We start from the raw sequence: 22,011 nt of genomic DNA on the forward strand, positions 1-22,011 counted from the left end.
TCTCTCTTATTTTTTTAAACTTTTATTTACAGATTCTCTTTTTTTAAAATCAATACATTACAAAATATTTCTGTACAGTTTTATGCATATTATGATCTATAACAAAATAGTTATTTTTAAAAACTATATCACCACATGTCTTTGAAAACAAAGAAGGAGGCAGTAATAACGTATCTAAAACAAACATCTGGACAAATGCCACCAACAACATAAGAGTCTCTTCTTTTCCTTTAAAAGAAAAGACAAATGGATAAAGACAATTGCGCTCAATACCAGTGAACTCCCTATGAAAACCCTGGGGTTGTCTTTGGCCTCCATCAGCACTGGAATGATGGACGGGTTCAGGGTAGAGTCTGAAGGAGGGAGTGGACCATCCCTTCAAGAACATGACCCATACACTGGGAATATTTAATGCTGTCACTTTCCAGGCAAGAAGGATGAAGAAATGAACTGAGCAATGTTCCCGATTTACTCTTGAATGAAGTACCTAAAGTCACTGGGTCTTGCAGAAGGGGAGGACTGGAAAGCTGCAGTGAGCATCCTGCTGGTGATGCCAGCCCACTGCCACGGCAACATGTTTAGGAGAATGCTTCAGAGCTGCAAGAGCACCCAAGACTTCATTTTGCCCATAGGAAAAATATGAGAACATTTTTCTTAAAGACGACATTTACGCTATTCGTAGTGCATCTGCAGGCTACAGATTGGCAGTCCCTTTGCTCAGGAGGCTGCCACACATGCAGGCTTCAAGATGCTCTCTCTTCTGTGATGGTGGGGGAACTGGAGGGGGAGATGTCAGCTTTCCAAAAATAATTTTAAGGCCACATTTCAAAAAGGAGAAACCTAAGGCTTTTTGGAGGTGTGGGGATGAAGGTGGGAGGTAGGAGAAAAATGCAGAAAGGAGAAGATGGTGCTGGGAGTGGGGGAGGGGATGATGCAGTGCCTGCTTCCTAGTGATGTTTGCAGGCCTAGGCTGTGAGAATATTCCCAGCCAAGTGAGGGGAGAAGAGAGGCCACTTTCTCCCTGTGTGGGGCTTGGCAAGAACAGAACCAAAGACAACAGGAGGGGTAGACACAGGTGGTGGGTAAAAGCCCTCCTCAATCTTAAGAGGGTCCTATAGAATATCTTGTTCATAAGCTTAAAAAAACTAAGAACAAAAACAAACAAACCCCAACTAAGATTTATACAAGAAAGGGGGAGAAAGAGAAGAAGACAGATAGGGAGAAGGAGGAAAGGGGAGGGAGGGAGAGGGGAAAGGCTGGGGGGGAGGGAGGGAGTGAGAGAAGAGAGAGAGAGAGAGAGAGAGAGAGAGAGAGAGAGAGAGAGAGAGAGATTGCATAGATTGTACATTCAGCTCCAGCACAGCTAGCCACCTTTATTCCACCCCACCCCCAGGTAAACTTCTCAGCAGACATTGAGGTAGTGCCTGGGGTTGACCCTCGGGCAAAATAAGGTAACTGAGGCAGAAGCAAAGAAGACGACTTGTGAGCCAGCACAGCCCCATGTGACTTCTAAAGAACCTTCCAGCACAGTGGCAGCATGGCAACTCAGATGTGGACTTTGGAGCTGGATTGACTGCTCCCCAACCTCATCTCAGGGATGGTACTGTTGCCATCTCCCCTTGGTTTGATGGAATGCCAGAAGGTGGGGACCGGGGCAGACTAGGGCCTCTCTGTGTCTGAGGCAGCACTCCAGACCCCAGATTGCATTCTCTCCTCTTCAGCACAGATCAGAGGAGCCCCATGAGTCAGCCCTCTTGCAGAAGAAGGGCTTTCCCCCCGAAGGGGATGACCAAGCAGAAACCTTTATTCCTCCACAGTCCAATGTGAGCTCTTCTTTGTACTCCTAATGGATCTTTCCCTCCCTCCCACCCGCACTGTCCCTCATTTTAACCCACCTTTCCAGAAAAAGGACTTTGCCTAAGCACAGCTACAGAACTCTACTTTTCTGCTCACATCTTTTAAAAAACAAAATAAGCCAGGTGGTGATTAAAGCCAGTGCTTTAATCCCAGCACTCAAGAGGCAGAGGCAGGTAGATCTCTGAGTTCAAGGACAGCCTGGTCTACAGAGTGAGTTCCAGGACAGCCAAGGCTACACAGAGAAAACAAAAAACAAAACAAAACAAACAAACAAACAAACAAACAAAAAGAAAGAAAAGAAATGGAAGGAAAAGTAGCCAATAATGGAAAACTAGATTTCCTATTAAAATAAACAAAAAAGCAAACAAACAGGGACCAGATGTCTGGCTTCCTCACTAGCTGGAAGACTCCACTGCTGAGCTGTGCCTTCTTTCTTGCTTTGATAGTCTGGGAGCCCACAGCTGCCCTTCTCACTGGAGGGGTCATGTGCATGAGTAAGACCACACTCCCCAGCACTCCCTTTTATCTTCCACCTATGGTTTTACCCATCTCTGCTTGTGTCCTGGACCTCATTATGCTTTTATGACCCCTACAATATAGTTTCTCTAGCCTGCCAGGCCTTCTCTGTGTGTTCAAGCTGACAGGGTTGATACTAGTTTCCAGTCTACCCCCAATGATGTCAGCAACTGCTGATCTGAACCCTCATGAACTTGGCTGTAAATGGTGTCTTCTTTATGCTCCACACTTTGTGGCCATTGACTGCTCTTCTCAATATGGAGGTCACAGTTTCAATCAAATCCTCTTATGTGAAAACCAGGCAACCACAAGAAGGCATGTTCCTCAAACATCCAGGCATATATCCAAAATAGCAACAAACCCCTTTGGAATGTGTGTGCATGTGCGTACCTGTGTGTGAGCATGCATGCCACTCTGTGTGTGTGTGTGTGTGTGTGTGTGTGTGTGTGTGTGTGTGTGTGTGTGTGATTTGTGTGACTGTGTTTATACCGTCTAAACTCAATTTCAATTTATAAAGTTAAACCAACATTGAGAAATTAAACCAGGAAGCCTGATCTCCATCACAAAAGACCTTGAGGAAGGGAAGAAACAAAACAAAACAAAACAAAAATAAACGGCTGTATCACTAGAGGAAGAGGGCATAGGGAGTTGTCCCCTTCCTTCTCAGAGACTATAGCTTCCGACATAGCCCAGGAAGTAGGCTTTGGGAGGGGGTAGTTTCTTCCCATAAGGGATGCCCAACTCTCCTCTCAGTCTTCCAGACTGCCCATGGCATCTTGCTTCTGCAGACTGCAGACTTTAAGGTTCCCAGAGATGATGGCTCTGTGTTTTCAAAACCTTCAGGCAGCCACCTCCCAAGGGTATTGTTTTACCCATGGCCTCCAACAAACACATTGTTTTCAGCAGGAAGACACCAACAAATAAGGACTTAATCCATTTTCCATAGGAAAACACATTTTTTTAAATTATGCTGAACTTGTTTTAAATTTTCCATTTTTTCAAAACTAAAAGCAATATCTGGGAAAATTATTCTCTGGGTCCAAAACAGAGGAAATAAATACCAAATTAGCTGTGGTGAGTGAGGAAGGAGCTCAGGGGATACAAAGTCAGTTTTGCCATTTCTAACTAGTTCCAGTATGGAAAATGTCATGGAGTGTCATTGGGTCAGATAGACCTTGTCTTATAATCTGTGGCTCTCAGGGACCTCCCAGGACAGAATACACATATCTCTAGCGGAAGGGGGGTTAAGGGGGTACTCCCAGAGATTCCGTAGTCCCAGGCATTGAGAGAATGGGGCTCTAGGCTCATGGTTCCCATGGATCTGTAAAACCAGTTTAAATCCTATGGGTTTTTAGAGAAGCTACCTGATGGCTCCAGGACAAGCACAGACAGTAGCTACCTCCTGAGCTCTACTGGCTGCATCTGACCTCACCTCTCCTCCTATGATCAATCAATCTTGGAAGAATTCTGTCTTCCTGTGCCAGAGATAGCTTGTGCTCATACTTAAACTTGTCATGAGAAGCCTGGTGTAGGGCAACTGAGTGGACCTAGAGTTTTACACTCAGCACACTTCTCCCTCCCTAAGCCATAAGACTATCACTTCCTTGTCCAGGGGTGAGGGGTCAGGATAAGGGGGGTTCTCAAGCATTCCAACACTTTTGAATTTAGAGGGACAGATGAGACCAACATCCTGTGTAAGCAAAAGGGAGGTTCCAGTCAGCCACATGGATCAACTTCCTGACAGTGACCGCACTGTTTGAAACTGTGCCATGGTGTCTAACCCCCCTGCTTTGTTCTAAGAACCAGAAGGATGTAGGGTAGACACTGAGAGATAGAAACAGTGAAATGAGAGACAAAGGCAGGCAGACTAGGGAAGATAGGGAAAGGGGAGCCTTTTGTGAATAAAGGCAATTTTAGTTAGTAAGATAACATAATTGACAAGCTGCAAAAAACAGCACCTACTAATTAGTCATTGACTAAAACATATAAATAATAAATACCAAGGGTCCCTTCTCTATGCCCATCATGTTGGATAGGGAGGGGCTGTGCACTAGATGCATTATCAAGGTGGGCTTCAGTACCTTCCTATCCATGCTGGGAGAGATACAAGGATGGGTGAAATTTTGCCAGAGAACTTTGTCTTTTGGGGTACTCAATGAGGAAGGGGATACTCTTCCTCAATGCCCTCCTCAGAACACACATGGCAAGGAAACCCTTGGGTTTCTGGTAACTCAAGCAATATGAATAACACTATTTTTTTGAACCACCTTCCCACTTTTGAAACTCAAACTTCCTTTTATGTGGTGTGGCCAGACTGAGCCTATTGGCACCCTAGGCAAGGAAGGGTATGATATTAAGGACCCAATCTGAAATGTTTGTTCCTGGGTGAGAGAAGTCTTATCAATACAGTTTGGTCACAGCCAACAGCACCAAGTGCACAGTACACAAAGGCTTGGGGTACCTGACCTTAGAACAGAAGGGGTGGTTCTGTGATACCATCCAGCTTAGAAGCTTGGTCCAAGTAATCCCCCTTTGAGAGTCAGAGCCTTGCTTCTTCACTGCTTCCCTTTCAAGTACCAAAGAGGCCACAGTAGCTGTCTCCCTGCCTAGGGGCAGGTAAGAGAATTGAAACTCCGGCTCTGTATGTTTTACCCTGTTCCTGCTACCATTTGTGACAACCTTGGAAGAGGCTGACCTGGACAGATGGCAAGTTGGCAATCACATGTCTGGGGAACCATGGCCACTTTCATCAAAAGGCTTTCCCGAACCTCTGGTTTGCACTGAAAACAGCTCACTGAGCAGCAACAGGAACTTTGGAATTGTCCCACATCTCGACCGCCCTGGGAAGGCCAGGAATGTGGCCTCCAGGAGCTTGCTACTTTTAGCATGGGCACAAGGTTTCCCAGCCACAGAAATCAAGAGATAAATGAAAGGGCTGGGATGGAGATCCCACCCTTGGTCAGGGCAGTGCTTATCAAACTGGCTTAAACAGAGCCCTTGGGTTTGGAAGAGGTACCTTAGAGATGCCCTTGGCAAAAGGACCACCTCACACGCCTCAGCTTCATCCAGAGCAGCCTGGATTTCATCCTGGTCTTACACTTCCACCTCTGACTGTGCTGAATAAACAGAGTTCTGCTGCTCAAAAAAAAGTTTGAAACTCACTTGGAGGGACAAGTGTAGGCCATCGGAGGGAGAGAACAGGAACCTGCAGAACCCAGAAGCGGCCATAGAGGGGAGACCACTATGGCCCTGGGACTGAGTCACCTACTCCAGAGGCCAGCTTGACAAATACAGGCTGACTCTTCTCTGGCCTCCAAACCCTCTCTTCATCATTCTACAGTCAGCAGAGATCCTTGTACAAAAGGCAACCCCCAAACAAGGTCAGAGGCCGGGATTGAGGCTCCCTTGGTCCCATGTGGCCATTGCTACCTGAGCCGGCCATCAGGCTTGACTGCACCCAGCTCTGATTTGGGGTCAGGGCTGAAGGAGCTCCAGGCTGTCTGGCTACAGGTCTGCATCACTGGGCAGGCGGTGGGACCTGTGGCACAGATGTCCATGGCAGTCCAGGTCCCACCCACCAGAGAGTCCAGCCAGGCTTCTAGTGCTGTCCCAGTGGAGGCTGCATTCTTCCGGGCCTGCTCCACTTGGGCAGGATTGATGGGCAGGCTGAGGACGGGGTTCAGGCTCTGGAAACTCTGTTCCATGTAGGCACTGCGAGGTGGCCCATTGTGCAGCCTCAATGCCTCCTCTGAAAGCCAAAAGAAACAACGGTGTGTTTAGTAGAAGAGCCATCAACCAGGTATGTACTTAACTGTGAACGGGTGTAGCAAGGCACACTGGGCATCAGCTCACTGAATTCACGTGATGGTCTCATGTGTGCAGGGCGTGGCAATTTACTTATGGGCCATCTTCAGTGGTCCTGGCATTTATTGATTAAACAATACATTCTTTAAAGATTTGTTACTTTTATTTGTGTGTAATGTTTGTGTGTGTGTGTGCATGTGTATGTGTGTGTGTGTGTGTGTGTGTGTGTGTGTGTGTGTGTGTGTGTGTGTGCATGTGTGTGGAGGTTTGCTTCTCCCAGGGCAAGTGCCCTTGCCACTGAGACAGGTCTTTTACTCAATCTGCCCCTCATCTGTCCAGTTATGATGTTTAGTGGTGAGCTCAAGGGATCTGCCTGCTCAGGATTCAGCAATGAAGTCATAGGTGCACGTCTCTACACCTGGCTTTTTATACAGGTGCTGAGGATACAAACTCAGGCCCCCATGTGATGGGGGAAATACTTCTGTGTATGTTTATCTTATTGATTGTTAAATAAAATACTGTTTGGCCAATGAGACAGCAAATTAGACGGGACTAGGAGTCAAAGAGGATTCTGGGAAATGTAGTAGATTAAATGGTGATCCAGGCAGGAAGTGACATAGCAAGGAGACTCATATTTCAAGAAGGAGAAACAGGAAGAGTCCCTCTTTTCCCCTCCACTCCTGCTCTAGCGACACAATGTGATCCACCGGCAAGGAGGGATGCCAATAAGGCGTCCGATAAGATAAGTCTTATAAAATATATAGATTTATGAATATTAAGACTGAGCTAACAGATGAGGAATTCTAGTCATTGGCCAAGCAGCTTTGACCCTAATAGAAGTTTCTGTGTATTCATTTGGGCCTAACTCAGGCGGGCAGCTGGCGTAAAGCTCACACGTGGCGGTGGGGCTTGGCGGCTTTTGGTGGAAAGATTTATCGTAACACCCATGCATGGTAACAAGCATGTCACAGACTAAGCTACCTGCCTGGTCTCTCAACATTTAATTTTTAGCATCTTCTTTGTACTAAACCTCTTTGATATGAAAGGAGATAGGTGATTTACTTCTTGGATACAGATATGCTAAAGGTAGTGACCAGCTTCGGTGTTAGATGGTGGGATGAACCAGATAGCCAGAGAGGTGGGGATACAGTGACATCCAAATATACCAGGTTCAGAGTAGAGAAAGACTGTCAATGATAAGGAAATAAATGAGTGGGCAATGAAGACCATTCAAGCAGTGATAAATGTCACAAAGGTGATGAACAGGGAAATGAGCACAGTATGGGCCAAATTCAGTACACCATCTGTTTTCATAAAGTTTCATAGGAACAGAGCTCTGCTTGCTTGCTGATCTATCCACTAAGGCTCTGGTGTGCTAGTGGAAGCGTGTAGTGTGGGTCAGCTCCTGAAAAGCTGAAGATATTCACTACATATGATTTATGGGAAATGTTTACTATGCTATGGTTTAAAGACTGGTCTGAGATGGGCAGGGAAGACTTTTCTGAGGAGGTGACATTTCAATGAAGTGTTGATTGACAAGTCTAAGGCTAGATAGTGGAGAATTCCAGGAAGAGGGAAAAGCAAGTGTGAAGCCTCATTACCAAATCACACAAGTAATTATTGTTGGAGCAGAACATGAACACAAGCCTGTTGGCCTTAATGCCAAGGCACAGCTGCCAAGTGACTGCCATGAACTCTGGAGAAGCTGCAGATTCTTGTTTTCCTGGTGGCCTGGTCCAAAGCAAAGTGGTCCTTGGAAGCATGTAGTGTGGGTCAGAGTGGAGTGGGCGTCCTCTTTACAATCTTACTTGTTAATCACCTTCTGGATGCTAGCCTTTCTGCCTGTGGGATCTAGTTGGGCTGAATGGCCTCAGTACCTACATCCCACATACAAAGTGTGTGACTTCTGACTTGTGTCCTAGTTTCCACACTGGTAAGATGCAGGGGGTGGGGGAATGTGCCTCCCGTGTAACTCTGGGGGCAATACATTGGCTCATAAAGTTCTGCCAGTGGTGCTGAAGGTAAGTTCTGCACTATTTTTGGTTCTTATTAGTTCATGATCCTCTAATTCTGAAAATGATAGGGCTGTTTTTATCTTATTTATTTTATAGATGATGAAACAGATGCTACAGTCAGTTCAATCAAGAGTGGTCTGATTCCCAAGTTGTGCTGTCCACCATGATGCTTTATATAGGTTCAACCACAAGCTCACAGTTCAGGCAGGGTTGCTATCTTTTCATCTTGGCACCAACCTTATGAGCATGTTGTCCCCATATGACAAATAGGACACTCAATCTGGCACCAGTTAGTTAAACCCATAGGAGGCTTGGTTACAAGTTCACAGAGTTTGTCATCAAAGTGAGGGACACACAAGAGGACTGCTGCATCTTCTTAGGGCCAAAGGAAGGACAAAAAAATTGTAAGAGTCTGGGGTGAAGGAGCAAACAAAGTGTTTCCTATTTGAAGAGGTTCCTATTCTTGGTCAAATGAAATTTCAACAAATTAGGTTTTGGTCACAGCCAGGATACTGGAACACAGGGGTGGTAGCACCATCAGGATGTGCTAGGAGAAGATTGCCTTCTGTCTTTGGTGCATGTCCTGATTTCTCTGTGAGAGTCTCTGTGCTTCTACACTGCAGAGGTGGGAACAAGTAATGGAGAGATGCCCAGGCTGACAAATGGCAGGACAATCCAAAGCAAAAGGAACAGCTAACAGACATTGAATGTTGGGAGCAAAATGCTGTGGTTGATATAGAAAAAAAAATACACTATGAGGAATGAGGTTAATGTGGGAAATGGCATTACGGCATCAGCTCGGATGCTTGCCTCCATAATTAAATTTTCCTCAATTCCACCTCATCAGATTTCTTGAGATTACCAGGGATGCAACAATAGCAAATTACTCAAGATAATCATTTCTCAAATTGCATTACTCCCACCTCAGTGTTCCTTGTCTCATTAACAAATACAATTACTGCCAACAGGGGAACTGCTTCCGCTGGGGTAAAACTGACCCCAAGGTCTTTCTGGGAATGGTGGGAACAGCTCCCAACTCCTTGGGAATCACAGAAGAAGAAAAATGGAGAGACCAGGACCATGAGCAGGGACCTGGGCTTCTTTCTTGGAGTGGGTGGATTCAGAGCACTCTTTGTGCTGTCCTACAGCTGTACCTGAGGCAGGGAGGATGTGTGATTCCTACCTCTCTTCCTCATACTTGGTGCTTAGATCTTTAAGGCTGTAAAGGCTGCCCCAACAAGGGGCACTTGAAGACATTAAGTAGTTGGGCTCTGCTTGGCTAATTCTGGAGCAGAGGCCCAGGTTTCAATCTATTGGCTTGTTCAGCACGAAGACTTAGCAGAAACTATCAGAATTCATGCTAAGACCCTATTTTCAGGACCGCAGGCACCCATCCCATATCTGTCTTCCTGGTCCTCGTTATCAGCACAGCACTTGGTGCCTGCCAAGAATGCTTCCCACTTAACGGGACTGTCGTGTGTATCCAGCTCCTGGACTTGTGTTGTGTAATATGCAGATGGATAGCCCAGATACTGATCCCTCTCTGTATCTCGGGGATGCTCCTGCAGAAAACAGTGTATGTGTTGGCCATGCCCACATTCCTTCTCTTGTCACCAACCCTTAAGCAACATGCCACAGCTGTGTGCATATATCCATATTGTATTAGGCATCAAGAGCCATCTAGAGATGACCCACCATAAATGGGAGAATGTGCATAGGTTATGTGCAAATGCTATGCCCCCCTTTTTAATAAGGGACTGATATATTGGTAGTTTTTATGATCAAGGAAGAGTCTGGAACCAATTTTTTATAGACACTGAGGGGTATTTGTACTGGGAGACTCAGAAATCCTGTTTCTATGAGTCTGTCTTATGAGCCTGGGCACATATAATTTCATGTTCCAGAATCTTCCTTGTAGCACTCTCTGCAACAATGCCATCATCAGACAGCAGAAGGTACTATGTCCAGTAAGGAACAGCCTGTGGCTCTTTAATTGTGGAATCTCTGTGGCTGGCAACTTGCACACATGAACTGAGAAAGCTACAATTCCTGTTTGGTACAGAATGTACTGTGGCATTCTAACCTTGTTCTTGTGCATTAGGACACACTCCTGTGCTTATGATTTAAAACATTGGAAGGGCTGTTAGAAAGATGCATTTCAACTGTCCATAGTGGTCACACCTGAAGGGTAAGAGTGTAGCCAAAACAAACAAATAAAAAAACCCTCCCCCAAGATTTAATTGACAAAAGAAAGTGAAGGAAAAATAGAAATACAAGTGTAAGCCCTTTGCCTAGAATAAAAATAAGTGGGCCATTTGGGTCCAGTGTCCCTTTCTCTGTCCCCTGTTTACATTAGAAGTAATGGCCAGAGGTGTATGTTAGCAATGGCCTTCTTTCCGTTTTAGCTTCCTGCTGAGACATGAGTCCTGAAATAATTAATATATTATTGACTTTCCTGGTTTTGAACCTTAAGTGTCATAATCCTAAGTATGGCTTCTTCTGTGATAAGTTTTCCCCATCTGTCATGTTTTACAGTTGCATGTGGCTAGCCTTTCCTGCTGTCTGCACTACATGGGACTCCACTGTGTAAGCAGACTACACACTGCCCTTTTGTGTGGGGGAACTTGTGAACTGTTTGTGGTCTTGTGTTACTATGAACAATTTTGTTATGATTCCCCCTTTGTTTCTTCTTGGGCCTACACAGGAGTGTGGGACTTCTGGGTGGTAGGTGTGTGTATGTTCAATATGAGGAGAAGGGGTTCATCCATCCCACAAATGAATCCCACATATTCATCTCTCAGGACCCTAGGCTATATGCCCATGCAACTCTGAGCTGCCCTACAACACTGTCCAGCCATCACATTTATCTCCCATTTTGGAACTTCTTCTTGCTCCTAATTTTCATTATTATCTCTCATTTTTAACAAGGGTAAAGTTTTAAAAAAATATACATATTAATTATATACATATGCATGTACATAATACTTATAAATTCATTTTTTTCTTTTTCATTTCCTCTCTCTTTTATAGCTGCCAATGGCAGTTACCATCTTCAGAGAATAAATGACTTTGATTTTCAAGCCACACAGTCTCTGTCCCAACTGTTGGAGCCTGCCACCGATGCCCCAAGCAGATATAGGTACTGTGTCACAAGTGCTCATGACCATGTTCCTGTGAGATGTTGTTTACAAAGGCCGAAAGTAGTCATATTTGAATGGAGCTCATAGTCTGCCAAATTCTTGTTGACGGGATTTTTTTAGTGTGTATTTTGGGGAGCAAATATCTTCCACCAGTATGTGGCTTCTCCTTTGTACTTAGGGATTCACATTTTCTATGAGCCAAATTCCAACAGTAATTATTATTTTCTAAACAGCCAAGAAGCCACGCTAAAACTCAGCGGTATCTAGGATTAGTCCCCATCTTGTCTTAAATATCAGCAAAGCCCTGTGGAAGTCCAGTAGGCCCACAGCTGATAAATACCCACACAGATGGCATTGTCTCTCTGCACAGGGAGGGAATGAACCAGTTCTGTAGGGTAAACAAGTAGGGAAAAATCCCCAATGAGGAAGCTTTGCTCTTTGCAAGGCAGCCTCATGTTGCACGAGGCTGGACACTCTCCTCCCCAAGGATCCTGAGAGTACTCACCTGCTTTGATGGGCTGCTTGTTGGAGAAGGTCAGAGGTGCGACAAGGAATTTGGTCTCTGCAACTGGAACCCAGTGATGGAGAATTTTTACTGTCCAGACCCCAGGCCTCAGAGGCAGATTCAAAGGGGGTTTGTAGTGTGTAAATTCTGCAGTGGATTCAATCAGGATATCATAGGTGGCTGCAATGACGTTGACAGGATCCACCCAAATAACAGTGACAGTCACATTGGGCCCCTTTCCCCATTTCTGCATCCCCACAGGTTCATCCATGGGCCCCATGAGACCGCCGAAGTTCCGGAATAGCCTCTCCTTGGCATCCCAATCAGTGCCAACCTGAAACAGGAGAACAAATCCTGAAACCATTGAGTCCCAAGAAGGTTGTACATAAGGAGACTGAGGTTCCAAGCCACCTTGGACTAAAGGTTACACAGCTGATAAGCAGAAGTCATGAACTTCTGCTGAGATTGGGACTCGAAGGCCCACAAGTCTCCCGTTAAATCAGCACTCCTTTGTGCCAAATCCATGCTGCATGCTTTGACTCAAACCCTAAAACCAATGTACTGAATGCAAGTGTGAATAATCACTATCCTGCATACCATTCCAAGTAATAGCCTGCCACTCAGCTGGTGAGGCTGGGTTCCTCTCAGGCCTCTGGTTTTACAAGTGGCACACTTGAATTTGCTGTGCCCCTTCTGTGTAAGGCTGGAGGCCTGGCTTTGGAGCAACCTACCAGAAGCTTGGAAACAAGAGCCCTGCAACCTGTATCACTGCAGGAGGGAGATCTGGCTTTGGCTTCTCCAGAGCACCCCGGAGATGGGACATGTCCTACATCCATGCTTCCCGTGCACCAGCTGGGAGGCTGCATGGTAAGACTCTTGGCTTTCTTCCTTCCACTCTGCCACCTTCAAGCCACTCTGTATTCAGGAATCAGAGAGCTGTCACATGCTGCTTCACTGCTCAGGGCTTCTTACTGTCCCTGGGTCTGAGCTAATCCCTCACTGGTCCCCAGTTGTTGTTCCTTCCTTCCACCATCATCTATCTATCCTGCTCAATCTGTGCCTTCTTCCAGCCCTTTTAACTTCCCAAGCCACCCTCCACCCATCTCTGAATGGAATGTCCTACCTCCTTACACCTTTGCATAGCCAACCCCATATCTGAAAAGTTTACTTAGGACTCCCTGAATACCTTAACACATCATACCCACCCCCTGCTGTAATGTAAGCCCCATGAGAAGAGAGCCTGCTCCCAACTCTTCTATAGTTCCCCTAAGAGGGCTGAGCACATAGTAGGTGCTCAAGCAATATTTGCCCAATAAGTAAGTAAATTGCTTGGCCAAAAAGTGAATTAGCCACATAGAACCTTGATGCTGAGCTAAGTTGATGATTTAAATCAAACTAAATGATGGGGTCTTCTTACTAAAAACCAAAGTGGGGGATGCTCCCTAAGAGGAGTGACTCAGTGTTTCTGAAGTGACAGCACACAGCCATGTTAGCGGCAGATACTGAACACAATGTAAAGCTTTTTCTCTCTCTCTCTCTCTCTCTCTCTCTCTCTCTCTCTCTCTCTCTCTCTCTCTCTCCCTCTCTCCCTCTCTCTCTCTCTCCCTCTCTCTCTCCTCTCTCTCTCCTCTCTCTCCTCTCTCTCTCTCTCGTGTGTGTGTGTGTGTGTGTGTGTGTGCATTCTTCATGTGTGCAGGTTAAGGTGAAGGTGTGGCTATACAAGTCTTCTAGAGAAGTTTCTGTACTTGCACAGCAAACAGTGGCTGAATTCTTTTCTCTGTGTTCTTTGCTGGAATTACTATGACCACTCTTCATCTAGGACACATAGTTTCACAGTCAACACTGAAAGTTCACATTGGCCAAGTATGAGGTGAAGCATCTGTGTGCACCTGCTCATGTGATATTCTCATCTGTAAAGAGGAAAACTTTGCCACTATTTTTACTGTGCCCATGAAACTGATGCTCAGAGTCAATTATTTTCTGTGGGAGTCCAAGAAGTCTATCAGTAATGTGGTCATCTATTTGTCTCTCCATCCATCCATCCATTTCCTGTCAACATGTACTACCTATCAATTATTTATCTCACAGTATCTATATCCCATGAAACAGTATCTCATGTATATATTACTCTGTATATCATCAACCAAGAAATCCATCCATCCATCCACCTACCTACCTATGTAGCTACCTACTTCAAACTTGAGCACATACTTAATGATCAGGATTGAGCAGATGGACTTTTCTATATATCTATATTCTGGATACCCATTCTTGTAACATTACTAACAAAAAGGAAAAATGGCCACAAAGTCATGCTGGGGTAATACAGAATGAATTTGTAACTACTCAGGCAAATCTTTAGAGCATTTCTCTTGTATTTTCTATAGGAATGGAGGTGGACAATTACCTTGAAATCTGTGTTCTCAAACAGAGTCACTTAAGCTGGAGAATGTGGATCAGTTTGCAAAAAATTGGGTCTTGACTTAAACTGAGGAGCATTGAGAATGCCACGTGCCCCCAGCCCAAAGTGTGAGGAGAGGGAGTCACCCTCTCATGTAGTCCTATTTCTGTCACATCAGTTATGTCTGTTACCTTCCACTTGGCCTTAGTGTGGAAGTCTACAATCATTCATGGAAAAATGGGCTATTGCAGAAGTTTAAATAAATGTTCAATAAATGCTTCCTAGCTTCTAACCCCATCATCTTCAGCCACAACCTTGACCACTCTCCATCTTGTTCAGCATGCTCTGGCCACACTGGCCTTGTTTCTTCTTTAGCATGCCAAGCTTCTGCCCAGAATCTCAGGACACCTGCTTAAGCTCTGTTCTCCACTCAGAATGTTCTAGATCATTCCATGGATGGGATGGCTGTTTTACAAGTTTCAGTTTGAACGAATCTATTTTTAAAAGCCTTCCAGAAGAAACCATCCTATCAGAGATCGCCTCCTCCAGCCTCCTGAGCCTGAGCAAGCACATGAATAGGTTTCCTTTTGTTTTGAAATACTCACCATTAGATGCACTGTTTTTTTTTTCTTCACTCACTACTTGTCTGCCTGCCCCAGAAGAATTCAGTTCCTTTACAATAGACATCTTGTCTGGTTCACTGCTGTCTCTCATGGCTCTAGCATATTGTAGGTCCTTGGTGAGCACCCTTTTCTCCAATCAATGGCATGGGCCATCATATTAGAGAAAGCTATTTAAGTTGACCATTGCCACTATATAAGATCCTGAGGCTATGCTAATATCAAGAGTGCCCTTAATAGTTTATAAGAGGCTGTGTAGGCCTTCCTTCCTTCTTAACTCGATACCTTTGCCATTAAACAAACATGACTAGAAAAGTTCTACATACAAGGTTGGGGCCTCTGCCTCCCATACCTGCATTGTTGATGGCAAAATTGTTGGTCCTCTCACCAGAGGTTCAGGACCCATCGTGAAAACACTCACAAATCACTAGACACACAATACCCAACAAATTCTTGCCACTGCCAGAGGTACTCAGTGACCCAATAGCAGTCTGATAAACAGGGAAAGCCCAGACACCAGGCATTCATCTCTTTAATGGGATGTTAATGTCTTCAATGGGCTGCTTGGGACCCCAGAACAGAATCCAACTGGAGCAGCATCTAATTGCCCTGCTGACTCCAGTAATTCATGGAGCTGACTGCCATAGCATCTCAGAGCCAGTCAATTCCCATGGGACCTTCTTTAAAAACAAGAGTTTCCAGGAAGCTCATCCATGCTTGTTTGACAGAATGTATTTAGTCATGGGGCAAAGCAAAGAGACAGGCCCACCGTCAGTGAGTGGAGAGGGACCGGCAAGGAAACATATGCAGGTGAGATCTCTCCTCTCATATTCCCAAACCCTCAAGTTCCTGCATATCAAAAGTCACTCTTCAACCTTAACCTGGCACTCAAACTCATTTGTGTGAGTCACGAAGCCCAAACTCCATCATACTTTCTCTTCCTTTCAGCATTTCACAGCCCCAGTGACAGTCACATGCATTTAGCAGTATTCAGCATCTACTAATGACACAGCTCTTTTACCAATGGTATGTGCAGAGGGTGCAGCAGTGGGTGACAGATAGAGGTTCATCCATCCATCCATCCATCCATTCGTCCATCCATTCATCATCAATCCATCTTGTAGCCTACATGTACATTCATCTACTTATGTGTCCATTTGTCATCTATCTGTTCATCTATGCATCTGTCTGTCCATCCATATACCAAGCATCATCCTTCATCAACCATCCTATTGCCTACACTTCCATCATTTATCTGTCTGTCCATCTGTTACCCATCAATCCATCTGTCCGTTCATGCACCCACCTATACTCCCATTTGTTTGACAGTCCATCTAATTACTAAACAGCTCTATCCATCCATCTAGCTACTCATTCATTTACATGGCCACAAGCCCACCTACTCCTAAAGTTTAGGAGCTAGCCCCTGTGTTAGGAACAAGGGGGAAATAGTATAAAATGAGGCTTGGAATTTGTGACCAGTGGGATGTGGAATCAATTCTGTGATTTTCCATGTCTTAGCAGTTATTTAGAAAATAGTTGGATGTCTACAATCCCCACCCAATCCATAAAATGGTACCAATGCCATTACTTCATGAGGAAATCTGCCTTGTTACTGGCTTACTACTAAAACAGGCTTAGTAGAAATAAATGCATGGGATGCAAAAGTAAGAGAAGAAAATTTACCATAAAACAATAGACCATCTTTCTAGGCTGATTCTGTTCAAAGACACTGACACACTACCATATCTCTCTGTTGGCATTTGTTTATGATGCTGGTTACAGTATATGTGACGGGGAAATTGTCTCTAGGAAGAATATAAGCTCATCTTAAGGCTCTACAAACACCCTCTTCCTCAAGTTCCAACTTTTAAGTGCCAGCCTGACAAGACAGCTTCAGAAGACAATCAGATTGACACTGTTTGGCCTCTTACCTCTGAAAACTGAAGCCTCCCAAAGTCACTGGGGGGACTTGCAATCTTGAAGACTTTCTTTGGCATCATCCATGTCTCCAGTGTCTCTAGTTTGCTCACCGCAAGGTTAGTCACATGGTGCTTGATTAGAAAGCCCTGGAAACGGTCAGCAAGGAAGTAGAGATGGACAGATGCTGGGTGGCCCATTGGGTAGTACCTAAAAACACAGGATCGGGATATGAGATGTGCAGTGTTACCATGAGGCTCCCACACTTCACAGTGGTCTAGTTCCTAAAATAGGCCCTATTTACCCAACACTTAACCATAATCTGCATCAGTCTGAAAGCTGCTATCTATGAACTTAGGGTCTAAGTAGTTGCAAATATTTTTAACCAAGTAATAAATGTAAAGCATGCTGACTGTAGGAAAGTACAGTAAAGACAAGAAATTGCTGCTTTTGATGCCTCTTCCCATTAATAACACCAATTCACAGGTATCTATTGAGAGCTGGGTACCAGAAAGTGAAATGATGCCCAAATATTTCTGTGGGTGCCTTTTCTTGTATCCTCATTTTCTATGTATGTATTTGCATACATGTTACCTAGTGGGCTGGCTAATATGTGTGTGTGAAAGTGTAGGTGCATGCATGGATGCCATTCATTAGATGTCTTCCACCTTGCTTTTAGAGGCAGGTTCTATCATTGACCTGTAGTTTGTCAAGCAGGCTAGATTAGTGAGCCCCAGAGACCTTCCCAGTGGTGGGATAACAAAGCACCTGCCACTATGTCTGGCTTTTCAAATGTGGGTTCTGAAAAATCGAACTTCTGTTCTCACACTCAGATGGCAAGCACTTTACTGACAGAGCCAGCTCCCCAGGCCTATGAATATTAGGAAGCTTGAATCATAACACAGATGTGATGCTTAGCACTCTTATATCTCTGAAAATAAGATTGTGTGTGTCTGTGTGGATAAGAGTGTGTCATGGAACATGGTATTTTGTAGAACCAGTGATCTACTGATGGATAATAATAGACTGTAAAATATTTGTTATTCTTTTGGAATTCATATTCATCCACGCCCCCCCCCCCACATGTCTAAAACTCTTTTTATCTGGTACCCAAGTTTGTCAGAAACACTGATCTATCTTCTTGTTGTTGTCTTCCTTAAGTGGGTGTTGATGAACCCACAGTATTTTTCTTTTTCTAAAAATCACTGCCAACACACACTTCAAACACCCAGCCTTCCAGAGTAAGCTTGTTTTAAATTGCATGCCTTTGGTCCGCACAGGTTTGCTGGCTAGATAGGGCTGGAAAGCTTAACACAGAAGAGGAGGAAGTGGGGAGCAGAAAGCAGAAGGGAAGAGGGAGCCTTGGAGACCAGCAACTCTCTACTTGTGAAATAAAAAGCCGCTGCTTCTGCAGAGTGTAAATTGCATGGCGATAAGGGGCTGCCGTGGCTCCCTAATAACAACGTTCCACAAATCACTGTCCCCTCTCTGTTAAATGCAGGCTTCCCTCTGCTTCCGATCTGGAGTTTTAAGTCTTTATGTTCAATTAGAACGGCTGGGGAAGCCTCCTTCCTGTGTTGACGCATCTCTCAAAATCACTGCCTTGTTACTGGGATGCCTCTGGGGCTCTGCAGAAAGAACCTGCATCATCTTCAGATTGCTGGGCCTTCCTGGCTCATGCTGGCACTTCGGATGTGATCATTGTGGGTGGGGAGCCTAGGACACTATGCTGTTGCAGTTGCTTGGTAGTGTCTGGCAGTGCTTTCTCAGGTGATGGAAGTGTCGGGTAACACAAGCTGCCCAACACAGTAGCCACCAGCAACTGCTGAACATGCAAAATGGGCACAATTTTTAATGTTAGTTCACTTATTATTCTTTAATTTAATCTGTGTGGATGTGTGAATGCACTTGTGGTGTGTGTGTGTGTGTGTGTGTGTGTGTGTGTGTGTGTGTGTGTAGGCCAAAGGTGATATAAAGTGTCTTCCTCTATAACTTCCCCAACTTATTTTTTAGATGGGGGTTCTCTCACTGACCCCAGAGCTGACCAATGAGCTAGACTGGCTGGTCAGTGAATCCCTGGGATCTTCCTGTCTGCCTTCTAGTGCTAGGACTAATGGTTCATAATGCCATGCTTGGCTTTTTATGTGGATGCCGGGGATCTGAACTTAGGTCTTCATACTTGACTAGCAAGCATTTTTCCCATCTTCTCAGCCTTATTACTATTACTATTTTTTCTTTTCAGGTAGGGTCTCATGCATCTCAGGTGGGCATCCAACTTAATACATAGTTGAACACAGCCTTGAATTCCTGATTTTCTTGTCTCTACTTTCAAATGCTGGGATTATAGACAATGGTCTACCACTCTTGGTTTAATTTTAGTTTAAATGAAGACGATCACCTGTGGTACTTGGATTCCTCAATATAGCCATCTCCACCAAGGATTGCTCTTGTCTGACTCCACCCTCTGCTCTACTGAGCACTGCCAGAGCCTGGCCCAAGCCTTCATAATGCCCCCAAGGAGGGGGTGCTGCAGGAATCACTTCACTGTAGTCACACTGGTTGCCTCCTTATGAGCCACAAGCACTGTGCTTAATAGTTGCATCGGGATGCAAACCTCTTACCTGGAGTGCAAAGCTCTGTCTTTCTCTGCTCGTTTTGTTCCCGTTTGCCCAAACTGACCACTTTCTGGCCACAGGTACCCTACTTTGGCCTCCTGGATGTGCTGAGCTCAGTTGTACTTCAGGACCTTTGCACATGGCATTCTCTCTGCTGAGGATGCTCCTCTCCTTTTGTGGGTTTATAATGAACTGCACCTTGCCTTTATGCTTACTGAGAACTAGCTCAGAATGCAGCAGAGCATCCAATCTTATGGATAGTTTTGAATTGTGTGTGTGTGTGTGTGTGTGTGTGTGTGTGTGTGTGTGTGTGCTCATGCATGCACAGGCACATGTGTGCACTTGGGAACTGTGTTTCTTCACACTAGAATGTGAAGATCGGGACCTTGAGATCAGGTCTGTCTGGGTCAAAGGTGAATGTTCAATGCCTAACAAAGGGCCTGGTACACAATGGGCATTTAAGCAATGCTTGCTGAGAGAGTGAAAACCTAGGATTCCCTGTAGCTTTGTGCTTCTTAAAGACATCTGAGGACCATGTAGCCTGAGGTATAACACAAAGCCCTCTGCACCTCATCATCACATTACTCCATCCCTAGGTAATGCCAACAGCAACTTCACTAAGGGAAAGAGCCAAGAGGCATGCTGATAATTTACAGAATGCACTGGGAACATTTGTTTGGCCCAAGGTATGTTTCTCCCACTCCTTATTTACACAAGGCGAGCTTTGGAAAAAAAAAATAGAGCAACATACAACTTTGGGTTTCTGATTGCCTTGAAAAAGCAGGTGATTTGGTAGTCAACTTCAAGTTGACACTCTGACCAGATTGGGCTAGAGTTGAACCAAGTAGTACAAGTGGTCTAGGCTGGTCTGCATAGCACCTCCTACAGGGCTCATACTGACTTGCAGGTATGTGGAGTTCAGGTGGTTTAGGTTGGCATGCACAGTGCCCCCTGCAGGGCTCATGCTGATTTGCATGTTCACGGAGCTCAGGTCTAGGTGGGTGTGCACAGCACCCGCTGTGGGGTGCATGCTGACTCACGAGTACTGTATTATTTACTGGCATCTGAGTTTCGGTTTTGTAGTAACATATTGGCATCTCAATCCCTGCATGGTGGATCGGAAGTGGTCTCTGTTTTCTTGTTCTCTTATGTTCGAATCTTCTATATCAAACATTTCTGCAAAGCACATGCATTACTTTATAATGAGAAAATGAATCAATAAGTACTGTTTTATGAAAGGTTGCACTGCAGCCTGGAAATGCACAGTATAGATGAAATGCCCAGATCAGATGAAAGGCTCTTGCTATTTCCCTAGATGCCCCACGGGTAGCAATTCATTCTCCTTTGCCTTTTTGGGATAAGGGTCCTTTGTCCTGATTTATTCCCAGCCTCCGATTCATAAATACATGGCTTTGCCCATGGCAAGGCACAACAGCTCCATCACAATAAAAAATGAAGGAGAAAATCCAAAAGATTCTGGGCCTGAGGCTACTAGATGGCTTGCTTCATTCCAAAGCAAGTACCAGGAGAAAGTTTCAACAACCCTAAATAAATCGGGAGTGTCTTTTGGAATTTCCTATAAGATCATTTATCTCATAAGTTCTAGGAAGCTCATGATTAAGCTGGTCCGAGAGGACAGTTGCCTCCCAAGTTTGGGGCATGATGCTGTATACTGGGCAGACAATCTGTGGTTCCAGTGTTTACATTCTTCCCACAGACTGGTCAGGGGGAAAAGATACTCACTGACTTTGATACTAGGTGGTGCAGCCACATGAGATGGGCCTGTTGGAGGTGATGTCCCTCTGGCTTAGGGGAGGTTAGGAGTGGGGGTGTCAGGAGCCCTCCTAACCCCAGAGAGGAATTGTGAGATAGTGCAGTTGGTAAAATTGCTTGCCATGCAAGTGTGGAGACCCTAGTTTAGATCCCCAACACCCAAGTAAAAAGCTAGACCTATGGCATGCATGTGCCTGTATTGCCAGCACTGGGGAGGTAGAGACAGGAGGACCCCTGGGGTTTGTGGCCAGTCTTGCTGAATCAGTGAGCACCAAGTTCAATGAGAAATCCTATATCCCTTTGTTAGGCATGCGCGCGCGCACACGTATATAGTGGGCTGCAAAGGTGACTCAGCAGTAAGGGCTTACAATGCTCTTGAAGATGATGCTAGTTCAGTTCCCAGGACCCAGAATGGGTAGCTCAAAACAACCTATAATTCCAACTCCAGGACACCCAGTGTCTTCTTCTGGCCTCCATGCTCACATGCACACACCCCCATAACCCCATACCCCTATACCCACACAAAGGCACATGCACATATACATACTTTTAAAAGAAATGTAGGGGGAAGTGAGGTGAAGAGTGATAGAGGAGTGCACCTGACATTGGTCTCTGGCCTCCACAGTTACATGAACATGTACACATGCACACACCATAACACACACAAGCTTCTGACAGGGTGGGACTTGATGGCCTTAATGACTGGGAAAGGTAAACTTTCCCATGCAGTGGTAGTGGGGACAGTAAATAAAGAGCCACAATGAAACAGCAATGAGAGGGGCAGCTTAGTTACTATCTTAACCAGAACACTCACTGCTAGTCATTGTGATAGCTTAATAAGGGTC

At 45.1% G+C, this 22,011-nt stretch overlaps 1 protein-coding gene across 1 annotated transcript in view; it reads right to left on the reverse strand.

Annotated features, from left to right (window-relative positions):
- Nucleotides 1–1,882: 1,882 nt before the first annotated feature.
- Xylt1 (xylosyltransferase 1) overlaps nucleotides 1,883–22,011 on the reverse strand; it is a 287,358-nt gene continuing 267,229 nt past the window's right edge. The window contains exons 10-12 of the mRNA XM_027410153.2: nucleotides 16,793–16,988; nucleotides 11,838–12,171; nucleotides 1,883–6,121 (exon numbers count right to left, since the gene is read on the reverse strand). Of these exons, the coding sequence (XP_027265954.1) occupies nucleotides 5,799–6,121; nucleotides 11,838–12,171; nucleotides 16,793–16,988 (853 nt within the window). The 3' untranslated portion in view covers nucleotides 1,883–5,798. The remainder of the gene's footprint in view (nucleotides 6,122–11,837; nucleotides 12,172–16,792; nucleotides 16,989–22,011) is intronic.

The sequence above is a fragment of the Cricetulus griseus genome, chromosome 3, assembly GCF_003668045.3.
Source record: "Cricetulus griseus strain 17A/GY chromosome 3, alternate assembly CriGri-PICRH-1.0, whole genome shotgun sequence".
Classification (NCBI taxonomy): domain Eukaryota; kingdom Metazoa; phylum Chordata; class Mammalia; order Rodentia; family Cricetidae; genus Cricetulus; species Cricetulus griseus.